Below are 12742 nucleotides of genomic sequence, written 5' to 3'. Positions count from 1 at the left end.
AATTCTGCCACCATTGATCTCTCTCTCAGTCTCGAAGCCACGGCACCAGGGGAAGGGGTGGGTCCTATGCCCTCTACAATGTGGGCACATCAGGAGACACTGGGGTGACCACTCAGGGTGATAGAGACGTTCAGGAGAGGTCTAGTGTCCCTTGTCCTCTCCTCCACCATGAAATCTAGGGACAATATCCCAGGATATGGTAGGAGAGTAAGATGGGTAATGGATGGTGATGGGCCAGAGGGCAGGGAGAGTGCGGGAGGGTACAGGGGGATAAGTGGTGATGGGAGGAGATGCAACTTGGGGTGATGAACACACAGTACAATATACAGGTGACCAACTGTAGAGCTGTACACCTGAAACCTATGTAATTTTATTAACCGAGGTTGCCCCAATAAACTCAATAAAAAAAAAGGATGTCCGATGGGGAGAAATGGGTAAGTTATGGAGGAAAGTGGCAGGGCCATCAATGTCATGGGGGCACTGCGACAGGCACCCGGGATGGAAATCTGGGACAAGTGAGAAAGGTAAGACACTATGTGGCAGGCTCCCCAGAGATGTCCATGTCTTGATTCCCGGAACCTGTGAATGTGTCTCTTTATGTGGCAAAGGGGAATTAAGGTGGCAGATGGATCCAAAGTTGCTAATGAGTTGACCTTAGAGAGATGATCCTGAATTATCTGGTTGGTCCCAACGTTATCGCAAGGGTCCCTAAAGTAGTCAAGAGGGAGCAGAAGAGGAAGTCGGACTTAACCAACCACGGCTGGGTATGAAGATGGAGGAAGGGGCCACAAGCCAAGGACTGTGAGCGGTTCTAGAAGCTAGGAAGGCAGGGGACGGACTCTCCCCTCAAGCCTCCAGAGGGAATGCAATCCTGCCAACACCCTGATTTCAGCCAGTGAGACCGGGATGTTGGATTTCTCTCACCTACCGAACTGCACAAGGATACATTGGTGGTGTAATAAGCCAGGAACCAGGTGGTAATTTGTTAGAGCAGCCTTAGAAAACTAACAAGATGCAAATATACGTCGGTGCCAGTTGGGGTCCTGGGGAGGGGGGCGGCTGGGACTGCTGGGGAATGTGATGATGAGGGTCCATTCTCAGCAAAAGCCCTGGACGGTCCCTCGGGGACCAGGTCAGGGTGATGACATGGGCTCCAGGCTGGAGCTTCTGTCTCATGGACAATTCCTTTGCAGGGCTGTGTGTTGGCACAGAACTAAGAAGAGATGGTGAGTGTTCCTAAAGTGAAACCTTCCTTCGTCACTCCAAATTTCCCGCATCCGTCGTATCCCTTCTTCGTTTAGAAGAACAGGTGAGCAAACCACTCAGCCCTGGAATCTGCTTCCTTCCAGAGTCACTCCCCAAGCCCTCCATCAGTGCCTGGCCCAGCTCCGTGGTCCCTGCCAAGAGTAATGTGACACTGCAATGCAATCCTCCCACGGAGGTCAAGTTCAGGGAGGTCAACTTTGCTTTCAGAAGGCAAGGAGATATCATAGACTCCCCGCCATCTCCTGGTTCCCCAGAGGGCCTGGTGGAATTTCAGCTCACTTACCTACAACACAGTAACTCTGGAGAGTACACCTGTGACTACCACAGAAAAGTGAGCCCCACGAGGAGGTCACCAACCAGTGATGCCCTTCTACTACTGGTGACAGGTGAGGACGGGGTGCTTAGAATGACACAAGTTCCTCTTAGGACAGGGATGAGAAAGGATCCAGAGAATGAGAGTGGAGCGGGGGTCTCATTTCCACTGTAAATGGGGAGTCGGTGATGGGGAAAGACAGGAAACAGAGTCAGGGCTTGTAGGAGGGAAATCTCCTTCCTAGAGTCAGAGCAGAACGAGGGTGAGATCAGGTGTCTGTCACTTCCCACACTCCCTGAGAACCCTGCCAGGACAACAAGTGTTGCTGAGGGGGGACCCAAGGCTGCTCCACATGACCTCTGAGTCTTCCTTCCCTTACAGGAGGGTTTCAACATAAACCTTCCCTGCAAGCCCTCCAAGGTGGTAAGGTGTCCGCAGGAGAAAATGTGACTCTGCAGTGCCAGAAGCCTGACCACGTGACTGAGTCTAACATGTTTGCTCTACTGAAGAAAGGAATTTCAATGCCCATAAAGCACCAGAGTCCAGTAGGAAAGGAGACAGCCTTTGTCCTTCGAAATGTGACAGTCGGTGACACTGGGGACTACAGCTGTGTGTACTACCAAACAAAGCCTCCTTTCTGGGCCTCGGAGCCCAGTGATCACCTTGAGATCTGGGTGATAGGTAAGGTTTTTACCATCAGGACAATAGCTGGCTTATCTGCCAGCTGACATTGTGCCACCTGGAGAACATCAGAGGGAGGTTCTGTCCCTACATGACCCTGGAGCTTGGGGGAAAGTCACTTGGGGAAAAAGGAAGTTAGGGCCAGGATCCTGTGGAGTGGACAGGACCTTCTGCTAACAGGGAGTGTGAGTGGTGCAGAACCACAGCAAAGGAGGCCGGGGGATCTGTAATACCTGACCCCACTAGGAAAATAAGACATAGCCCAAAGTCACTGCCTGGCAGGTCCCCATTCATTTAGAAGACATAGTAAGTTGGACCCGCTCTCCACAGAAGGGGCAACTTAAATACTTCTGGGTTACTCAACTGCTGGTTAATAGTGGTTTCCATTCCTCAATTCTTGGCACAGGAGGAATCTGATGAGTTTCTTACTCGATGGTTGCAATTATTGCTGCTTTAGACCCAAAGATGCCGATGTAACCAGTGACCGGCAGTGACCCAGGAACTGCTGTCGAGCTCAAGCTAGACCTTTCCTGTCGTCCTTCAGCCGCTGCCCAAGTCCTGGCAACTGTCTCCAGGGGCCACAGGCTGAGGAGGGTGTCGATGGGCGTGTGCTTGGAGGACAGATGACTGGGGGCAGGTGCAGGGACACGCTACTGAAAACAGGCCGAGTTCCCCTTCAGGTCTCACCAGAGCCGTTCACAAACCACTTAGTTGTATGCAGCTATCGTAGGACTGGAACAGTTAACCTGTTGCTACACCAGCGGTTGGACTTGTGGAGTTGTGGGGTCATCGGATCAGCAAGGCAGGAGGCGGAGCAAGGTGGGTGGCAGTAATCCTCACAGGAGAGGAGAGGGAAGCAACTGGCCTTAACCTCACCCCTTACTTTCCTCACACCATATGTCACCTCTCAACTCGGTGACATATGGCAATGTCTGGAGACTTTTTTTAATAAAAAAATGTTTTACTGATTTCAGAGAAAGGGAGAGAGAGAAATATCACTGATAGAAATATCACTGATGAGAAGCATTGATTGGCTGCCTCCTGCACACCCCCTATTGGGGATGTGCCCTGACCGGGAATCAAACCAGGGAATTAAACTGCAACCTGCTGGATCATAGGTCAAGGCTCAACCACTGAGTCACATTGGCCAGAGCTGGAGATGTTTTTGGTGGTCACAACTGGGGAAGGGGGCATGCTCCTGGCATCTAGGAGGTGGAAACCAGAGATGCTGCGAAATATTTTACAATGCACAGGATCCCCCTCCCCACAAAGAATTATCCATTCCATGTCAATAGGGCAAAAGTTGAGAAATCTTTCTGTAAACCCACTGTCTAGTTTCTAGACACCAGTGTTCTTGGCAGGGACTTTGGGGATGGACAACATACTCTCCTCCGATCCCTGAAACCTCTAATTACTTAAAGTATGTGCCCTAAACCAATGGCTATTCAAGAAATATACATCACCTAACTTGGCACCACCCGTCACCAAGGTCACTTGTACCTCTCCCTTTACTCCAAAGCTCGTTTTGTCTCGTTTCCCAGTTATTGTTTCTGAACTTGAATAAGTTCACTGTGGCCTCCGGTTCTACAGAAAGCAGAACGCAGCAGACAGGGAGGGCAGAGCTGACAGAGTTATGATGAACAGCACCCCACTTCCTGGTGGTGCTATGAGAAGGAAACAGCCTGGTAGGGTGGAAAAGTGAAGAACCAAAGGCAGGAGCACAGGGAAGAGAGGGAACACGTGGCCGCTTCCTTTTCTGAAGTAAAAGCTGAAAGAGGGAGCTCTTGGGGTCCCAGGGTCTGTTTCTTCTACTTTGTCAACTCCAAGGCAGGGACGCCACAGGTCTGAATGGTGAAGCGATGAAGTGACGCAGGGAGGTGAGTGTCACATCTGCAGAGCTAGGGAAGCCTGCATGTAGTACCAGCCACACTCCTCTACTCACAGGTGCGTGACCCGGTGCAACTCAAGTAACCTCTGAGCTTTAGTTTATCTGCAAAAAGCAAAATCCACTCTTCCTCTATCCTAACCGCTCTGTGCAGGACTACAAAGCAGAGACGTGGCTACAGGAAGACGAAAGGTTGTGTGAGTAGGCGCTCGAACCCATTAGGTGGGGTCATTGCTATTTTGTCCTCAGAAGCACCAGAGAAAATGGGCAACATACTCCAGTGTCCTGGGAACCAGCCATATCTGATTTAAGTGAATTCTGTCCCGCTGTATTATCCCAGGTTCTCCAGAGAAATATAACCAATAGGACTATATATTATATGTATGTATTCTATTACATATTTAATTTTTTAAGTTTTATTTTTATTTATTGAGAGAGAAGGAGGGAGAGGGAGGGAGAGAGAAACATCAGTTTGCTGTTCTACTTATTTATGCATCATTGGTTGCTTCTCATAAGTGCCCTGACCAGGGATTGACCCAACATTGGCATATAGGGACGGTGCTTTAACCAACTGAGCTACCTGGCCAGGGCTATTACATATAATACATATGTATATACACAGGGATAACTTTGATTATAATTATTGTAATATGTAATATGCTATATATAACAGGTGTCCTATACTTTTGTTTTCTTTTGGGAAACTTGTAAAGTACGACCCAACAGAATAGAAGATAACAGATAGTCACACACCACTGAGAATTAACTTGTCCTCATTGAGTCATATTTGCTACAAGTCCTTTTCTTCCCACAAATAGAGTCCTCTTTCCCTCCCCACACCATTCCCATGACCTTGCCCCTCCAGTGGGAACTTCCAGGTTTTTATACATTCACAATATAGGTACACCTCTACCAGTAACAAAGACTTTCAAACATTATACACCAACGGTAAGCTATTGCAATGGTGGTCCTGCAACTTGAATTCTGTCTTCTAGATGAAACGGAGTCTCCCAAGAGAACAGGAGCAACAGTAGGTAAGAGAAGACAGCCTCCTGGGATACAGAGTCCTTCAGACATGGGATGAAGCTCCCAGAGAGTTATCTATTGCTGGGAACATCCTCATGGATATTTCTTTATACTTTGGTGATGGTTCAATGCAACACCTTTTGATGTGGGTGGGGCTGGGAGTCCTGGCTCTGCCTAATCAATAGTTGGGTTCCTTTGGAAGTCCTTCAGCTCTCTGACCCTCAGCTTGTACCTCTGTAAAGTGGGCATCATTCTCTCTCTCTTCAGTGGTACCTGTGAGCATGAGAGAGATACAGTGAGTTTTCAGCATGTCCCAGGAACACAGTCAGTGGCAGACAATTAGGGATCAGAACAGGGCTCAGGAAACCAACTGGCCTCTCTCCTGCCCTCCCCTCACAGGGACCACTGAAATCATCCTCACTGTCACCTTCACCTTACTCTTCTTCCTCGCAGTCTTCCTCATCTGCAAATACACCTGCTGCGGTGAGTTCAGGGGAACAGTGGCCCAACCTTCTGGGGGAAACAGGAGAAACATAACGACAAAGCTACCACCACAGGGTTCATCCATCCCCTTCTCTTTTTTATCCCAGGGGCAGCTCTTAACAAGATGACCAAAAGGTAGACCACCTAAGAATCCCATCAGCCAACCAACGCGTTACCCTCCCTCGTTTCCTGAACTGCTTGATCTTCTTTGTTATACCAACCTTTTATGTGCCCCAGACCAGCTCCCACAACCACCCCAAGCTCTCTCCATGTTCTCACCCATATATATCCTATATGCAATATGATTGCTTAGAGACCTGGGGGTGGGGTATCTGAGCTGGGAGTAGGTAGAGACCTTGCTTTGCATCTCACCTCCACCCACACAAGGATCTTGATTTCTCTCTCCAACTTCTTTATCTCCAATGCTTCACTGTCTCAGCTCCCGTTCCTCTAAGAAAGCTGAAGAAGTGGTGACAGGTAATCAACGAGGGAAAGAAAGTGGTGGTGGGTGGGGGGTCCATGTGTGGTGTGTGCACACTGTGGATGCTGTGTGCAAGTCTGCATATGCAGGTGTGCAGGTGGTACTTATGCATGTGTATATGTGAGTATGCATGTGAATATTGCATGCAAGCATGCATGTGTAGACCTGACCCCTGGAGCCTGGGGGTGAACCAATGGCAGAATCTTCTCCCTCCCAGGTGCACCTCCAGCTATGATGGGCTGCTCTCCTGCCCTGGTGAGTTTCCCATCAGCCCCTTGCTCAGTCCAGGCTCTCCATCGCTCCCATTTAGTTTTGTCAATGGTCTGGCCTCTGCTTTCATCTGCCTCAAACCCTTCCTCTACATTTCAGGGGAACCTGGTCTGAACTCAACTGTGCTTCTCTGGCCATGGGACCTTCAGCCCATGATACCTTTTTGAGGACACTTCCCATCCCCTAAATGGGTTGAACTTCCTAACAGAATTAACGGGATGGTTTAATAAGCACACAGCCACAGAAAGATCAGTAGGATGCCAGGCGTGGCATAAGCACTCACTGCCTTGAAGCTATTATTACAACTATCTGTGAGACCCAGGCAAGTCACATTCCCACCCTGAGCCTCAGTTTCCTCATCTGGATAATGGGGATAATAATCCACCTCTTGGTGTAAATATGGTAAGATCCCTCTCTGTAAAGCACCTACCACACTGTACACCACACAGCAGATCCTAAATCGGTTATTAGTAGCAATGTTAACAGTCACCCTTAATTTTTCCCTTTTTTAAAAATTTTGTCAAAATTCACATAACAAATTCACCATTATAGCATGTACAAGTCAGTGACATTTGGTATGTTCACAATATTGTGTCAGGATCACCATTATCTAGTTCTAGACATTTTCATCTCCCCAAAAGGAACCCCCAGGGGCACCCTTTTAGCAGTTACCTCCCTTCCCCAGGCCCTGGTGGCAACTAATCCGCTTCCTGTCCCTATGGATTTACCTATCTTGAATGCTTCCTACTAACCCTCATTTTGGTGACTGTTTGTATAAGTTATCTATTGCTGCATAACTGAGTCATCCCTAAATGTAGCAGCTTAAAACAACACAGGCCTCACATACTTGTAGGTGAGGCTCTGGAGGGGCTAAGCTGGGTCTCCCAGAGCTGTGAGGAATTATGGCCAGGGCCAAGATTTGCTTCCATACTCACCCAGGTGGTTGTTGCCAGGGTTCACTTCTTTGCTGGCTGTTGGCCGGATACCACTCTGGCAGTAAGGGCCTCTCCACAGGGCAATTCAGAACATGGCACCTGGCTTCACCAGTGTGAACGAGCCAGGGACAACAGAGAAGTGGGCATGAAAGAAGGCACAGTCCGTCGTTACCTCGTCTTGGACGTGACATCACACCTTTTTTGGTGTATTTTTGTTTTTGCTATATTCCTTTGATAGATGTAAGGCACTAGGTCCAGCTAACCCTCAAGAGGGGAGGGGAGCCCTGGCTGGTTCTTCTCAGTGGTTAGAGGAGACCGAAGGTCAAGGGCACAATTCCCAGTCCTGGTTGGGGCACATGCAGGAGGCAGTGGATGTGTCTCTCTCACATCGATGTTTCTCTCCCCACCCTTCCCTTCCCTCCCCTCTCTAAAAACCAATGGAAAAATATCCTCCAGTGAGGATTTAAAAAAAGGGGAGGGGACCTGCCCTGGCTGTGTGGCTCAGTTAGTCGGAGCACTGTCCTATACACCAGAGTATTGGGTTCAATTCCCGGTCAGGGCACATATCTAGGCTTCTGGTTCGATCCCCGCTTCAGGCATGTATGGGAGGAGGCAAGTATGTTCCTCACCCACATCGAGGTTTCTCTCCCTTCCTGCCTGTCTCTAAAAACCAGGGTGAGGATCATAAAGGCAGAGGGGAGACCTGATCTTCTTCTTGCTTACCTTCAGGATGAGGGAACTCAGGAGCCAAGAGCTGAAGAACCTCAGGGAGGGACGTACGCTGAACTGAACCCCAGAGCCCTGAGCAAGGGCCCTTCCAGCCAGGTAAAGCAGCCTCTGGAAACCTGCGTGTACTCAGTCCTGAAGATAAAGACATAGCCAGGAGAAGATCTGGATCTGGGAAGAACCTCCAACAAGGGGATAGTCCCACTCTTGGGGGACTAGGCAAATGGGGATACCTTTCCTCAAAGCTCTAATTTAGACTTGTTTCCTTCTAAATAAATTTTTTTTTAAGTCAGAGGTATTACTTACACAGAATAATACGCCAAAAGATGACTCAGGATGGGTATTCTGGTCATGCCAAGATGACCAACCATGTGCCCGGCCGGAGTGGCTCAGTGGTTGAGCACTGACCTATGAATCAGGAGGTCACAGTTTGGTTCCTCGTCAGGGCACATGTCTGGGTTTTGGGCTCGATCTCCAGTAGGGGCATGCAGGAGGCAGCGGACTGATGTTTCTCTCTCTCTGAAACGAATTTTTAAAAAATATTAAAGACGACGACCAACCATGTGATTAAAGGTTGGAGATTTGAGCCAGGTTCTATCAGCCTGACATCTAGGGAAGAGAGGGAGGCTGCAGACAGACTCAGTCATGTGGGCAACAATTCAATCAGCCGCATCTTCATGTGCTTGGAGAGTGGACACATCCTGAGGATATAGGAAGCTTCACGCTGTGGGTGTCTCTTCATTCAGCTGGTACTGATTTGTATTCTTTATGATAAAATTGTACTTCTAAGTACAGCACTTCCGATCAGTGTCTCTCTCTCTCACATTGATGTCTCTCTCTCTCCCTTCCACTCTCTGAAAAGCAATGGAAAAATATCCTTGGGTGAGTATTAAAAAGAGAAGTGGGGGGAAAGACGGGCTCCTGGATAATATTTACTAGTACTTCCCCTGTACTCTTTCTGCTCTCGGCCAGCAATCAGTCAAATGTTGAAATTTCTGTATTTATTGCACAGCTTTTAAATTTTATTTCATAATTTCCATCATTTTATCTAACTTGGGAGAATTCCAGTCCATCATAGTACCAACTTGCTTGAGTTGTCCCCAGTATTCCTGGTGCAGGTGTAAAATGTCATCCACTATATTTTCATTTTCAAGACCTGTTCTTGTTTCTTGTCGTATCTTGTTCTTTTCCATAAATGCTCATTCTTTTCTTAGATCTGTTATCTCCTCTCATAACTCTGAAGATACGCTTATGAAAATCACATTCGGATCATAACAGAAATGACTCTGAGATGGAAGTTCTCTGTTTCATCTGCTCCCTGCACTGAGTTGGGCCCATCAGATCACAGATGAGTCATCTCCTCTCATTACAGCTGAGGCGCATCCTTTCATATGTGCCAAACTGTATATGTGATGAGGTAGGGGGACCTGTTTTTGTCCACTGCACTTCTCTGGGTGCTGGGGGGAATCACTGGGCCTCTTTCTGGGCTGTGTATCTGTGGAATTTCTCAGTGCAGGGGTTCTAGGTATCCTTGGGCACCAGAAGTTTCCTGTCCCTTCCACTCAATTACTAAAACTCATGGCTCCTGCTGAGAATAAACCCCCTTGGCTACTATCTGGTCAAGTGCAATAAAAATAAACAGAAGTCTGGATCTGCAGATAGGATGGGTGAGGTGCATCAGAGGCATTGGTTGCTCCCTCTACAACCTTGACCTTGCTCAATCTCCACCTTGGCCTCACATGGAACAACTTTAGCGATGCTCCTACACCCCCAATGTGTGGCTGTCCATGTCTACTTTAGACTGTGTTTTTCCTCTTCAATCAGAACCCACTTTTAATGTGTTTATTCTGAAATCATTATAGATTCACAGGAAGTTGCAGTAGTACAGATACTTGTCTCTCCATCCAGTTTCTCCCAATGGCTCCATTACTCACCCACTACAGTATCAAGGAAGGAAGTTGACCTGAGTACAATGTGTGTTCAGTTCTATCTCAGTTTATCATGTGTTGAGATTCATGTAGCCTCGACAGCCCACACACTGATCTGGTCCATCACCATGAAGATGTCCCTCATGCTGTCCCTTTACAGTCACAGACAACTCTTTCCAACACCGCTCTTCCACCCTGGCAACCGATGATTTCTTCTCCATCTCCAAAATATTGCCATTTTCAACTCTCACACACACATACACACACGTGAACATTATTTAGCCATGAGAAAGGATGATATCCTGCCATTTGTGACAACACAGAATGACCTTGAGGACATTATGTTAAGCAAGATACACCAGGGAAAGACAAGTGTCTGACCTCTCTTATACATGGAAGCTAAAAAACTCAAAACTGTAAAAGAGAGGAAAATGGTGGTTACCAGGGGATTGAGGGTGGGGGAGGCACGTGAATAACACTGATGTCTTTTAGGGCACAAACTTGTAAGAAGTCATAAACGAGCCACAGAGACCATGCACAGTACAAACCTCGGTTCTAGAACATCTCCCATCTCGGACAGTTCTGTTCTTGACCAAGTTGTTCACAGGAAAAAATGCCTTGGTTGTTGTCGACCAAAACTTCAGTTTTTGACCTGACGACCCTTTCAAGCTGATACCTCAGCATGACAAAAAGCGTCTCTCAGGCAACGGACAAAGGAGAGAAGGCTTTTGAAATCGACCATTAGCCCAATTTCAAAATACAAAGAGGCCATCAAGAGTGCTGCTAAGAGGGTGAAAGAGCACACAAAACAACAATCACAGGCAACTGAACAGGTAGAAAAACTGGTTGATTTGGCTAAACTAGTATTTCAGAGGCAGTGATATATGAACAATTCATTTAAGGCTAGTAGGGGGGTGGTCTGGCACATTTAAAAAAAGCATCTACTTATAGATTAAACAGTACATTAGACATGTACTGTATATAAAAAAAGATTTAAAGAGGGAATCATTTGTGGGTCCGGAACGGTTTCATTCAATTTACATTATTTCTAATGGGGGAAAAAATGATTCGGTTTTTGAACAAACTGCTTCTCAAACAGCCTTCCCGAACGAATTAAGTTCGAGAACCGAGGTTTCACGGCATAATAACAGACAACATTGTACAGTAAACCCTCATTTAACATCACAGGTAGGTTCTGTGACTTTAAGCGATGCCACATAACAGAAACCAGTTTTGCCACAGGCGAACTGATGTCAACAAGAGTTAAGCACCCAGGCGTCCTACCCACTTTATAACCAAACTACACTGCACAACGTGACGTCATTCGAGAACCTGCTATCTACCATTATGTAATAGCCAGCTCTAGAAGGAAAAACACCCCCTGGCATATCTGGGGTGCTCTTCTGGGGGCCACACCTGACCGAGACCAACAATCAATCAGTGGGAGGGTCTACGAGAAGCGCTACGGCTTAGGGAAGTTCTCTTACTCTACCTAAGAACTCTGCTCATAAGTTATTATTTATTATTCCCCTAGGGCCCACCTTCCCCCCCTTCTGCAGATGCCCCTCCATCCTGCCAGGCCGGCCGCGCACGGCGGTGCCGCCCTTTCTCCTTCCGGGACAAACCCTTTCCCGCCCAAGCACCGGGCCGCCCTTTCTCCTTCCGGGACAAACCCTTCCCCGCCCAAGCACCCACCGCCCTTTCTCCTTCCGGGACAAACCCTTCCCCGCCCAAGCACCGGACCGCCCTTTCTCCTTCCGGGACAAACCCTTTCCCGCCCAAGCACCGGGCCGCCCTTTCTCCTTCCGGGACAAACCCTTCCCCGCCCAAGCACCCACCGCCCTTTCTCCTTCCGGGACAAACCCTTTCCCGCCCAAGCACCCACCGCCCTTTCTCCTTCCGGGACAAACCCTTTCCCGCCCAAGCACCCACCGCCCTTTCTCCTTCCGGGACAAACCCTTTCCCGCCCAAGCACCCGGCCGGAATTTCCTGTCGACAGACCCAAAACACCAGACATCTAAGAACCCGGGACCTCCCGGGCAGGCCGAGGTGGCGGAAGAGGGGAAGCAGGCCCCGGGGGGTGGGGTCCCCTGCGCTGCACCCCCTGCCCCACATGCACTCCCGGCTGCGCCCCGCCCTGCGCCCAGGCCGCCCCGCACGCCCACCGGGAGCTGCGGGACCACGAAGGCGCGGCCGACGTCTTCCAGGGTGGCCGCGACTCGGCGGGCGACGGCGGCGGTACTCACTGTTGGGGACGCCGTGCTTCCTCCCCAGGACGCGAGCGGGCTGTGCGGGGTGTGTCAGGGACCCCCCAGTTCTCAGGCTTCTCCTAGTAGAGACTCTGAGGCAGCGCCTGAGCAGAGGAGCGCCCAGAAGGTTCCGGAAAGCGCACGTTGCGCGCGCACGCCCCCAACCACCACCGATGTATTGCGCATGCTCCCTGGGGGAGGTGCGAGGAACGTGCCTGGGAGGCAGCGTGCGTACGGAGCGTGCGCGGGAGGAGGAGCGTGCGTGGGAAGGGAGGGAGGCGTGCCTGCGGGGCGTGCGCGGGAGGCGCAGCGTTGGGGCTGGCGTGCGTGAACGCGTGCGGTAGGCGGAGTGGCTGCGCGTCCCGGAGCGAGCATGCGTGGTGGGGTGGCGGGTGCGCAGCCGGGGCGGGCGCCCTCCCTTTGCTGCCCAGACGTGGCCGGAGTGCACTGTCCGTCAGCCCCCACCCGCCCCCACCCCGCCTGTCACACACCCATGTCT

At 49.7% G+C, this 12742-nt stretch overlaps 1 protein-coding gene across 1 annotated transcript; it reads left to right on the top strand.

Moving 5' to 3' along the window:
• The first annotated feature begins 1174 nt into the window (after positions 1-1174).
• TARM1 (T cell-interacting, activating receptor on myeloid cells 1) lies at positions 1175-8356 on the top strand. Its single transcript, XM_087827057.1, has 9 exons — positions 1175-1226; positions 1350-1652; positions 1964-2260; positions 5141-5179; positions 5571-5654; positions 5762-5789; positions 6094-6131; positions 6353-6390; positions 8070-8356. Exons 1-9 carry the CDS (start codon positions 1175-1177, stop codon positions 8217-8219), a joined length of 1029 nt encoding a protein of 342 aa, XP_087683183.1. The 3' UTR covers positions 8220-8356.
• Positions 8357-12742: the final 4386 nt, after the last annotated feature.

This window comes from Miniopterus natalensis, chromosome 18 (assembly GCF_054644295.1).
Source record: "Miniopterus natalensis isolate mMinNat1 chromosome 18, mMinNat1.hap1, whole genome shotgun sequence".
Lineage (NCBI taxonomy): Eukaryota > Metazoa > Chordata > Mammalia > Chiroptera > Miniopteridae > Miniopterus > Miniopterus natalensis.
The sequence above is the reverse complement of the archived record's forward strand: the minus strand, read 5'-3'. Positions and strand labels throughout refer to the sequence as shown.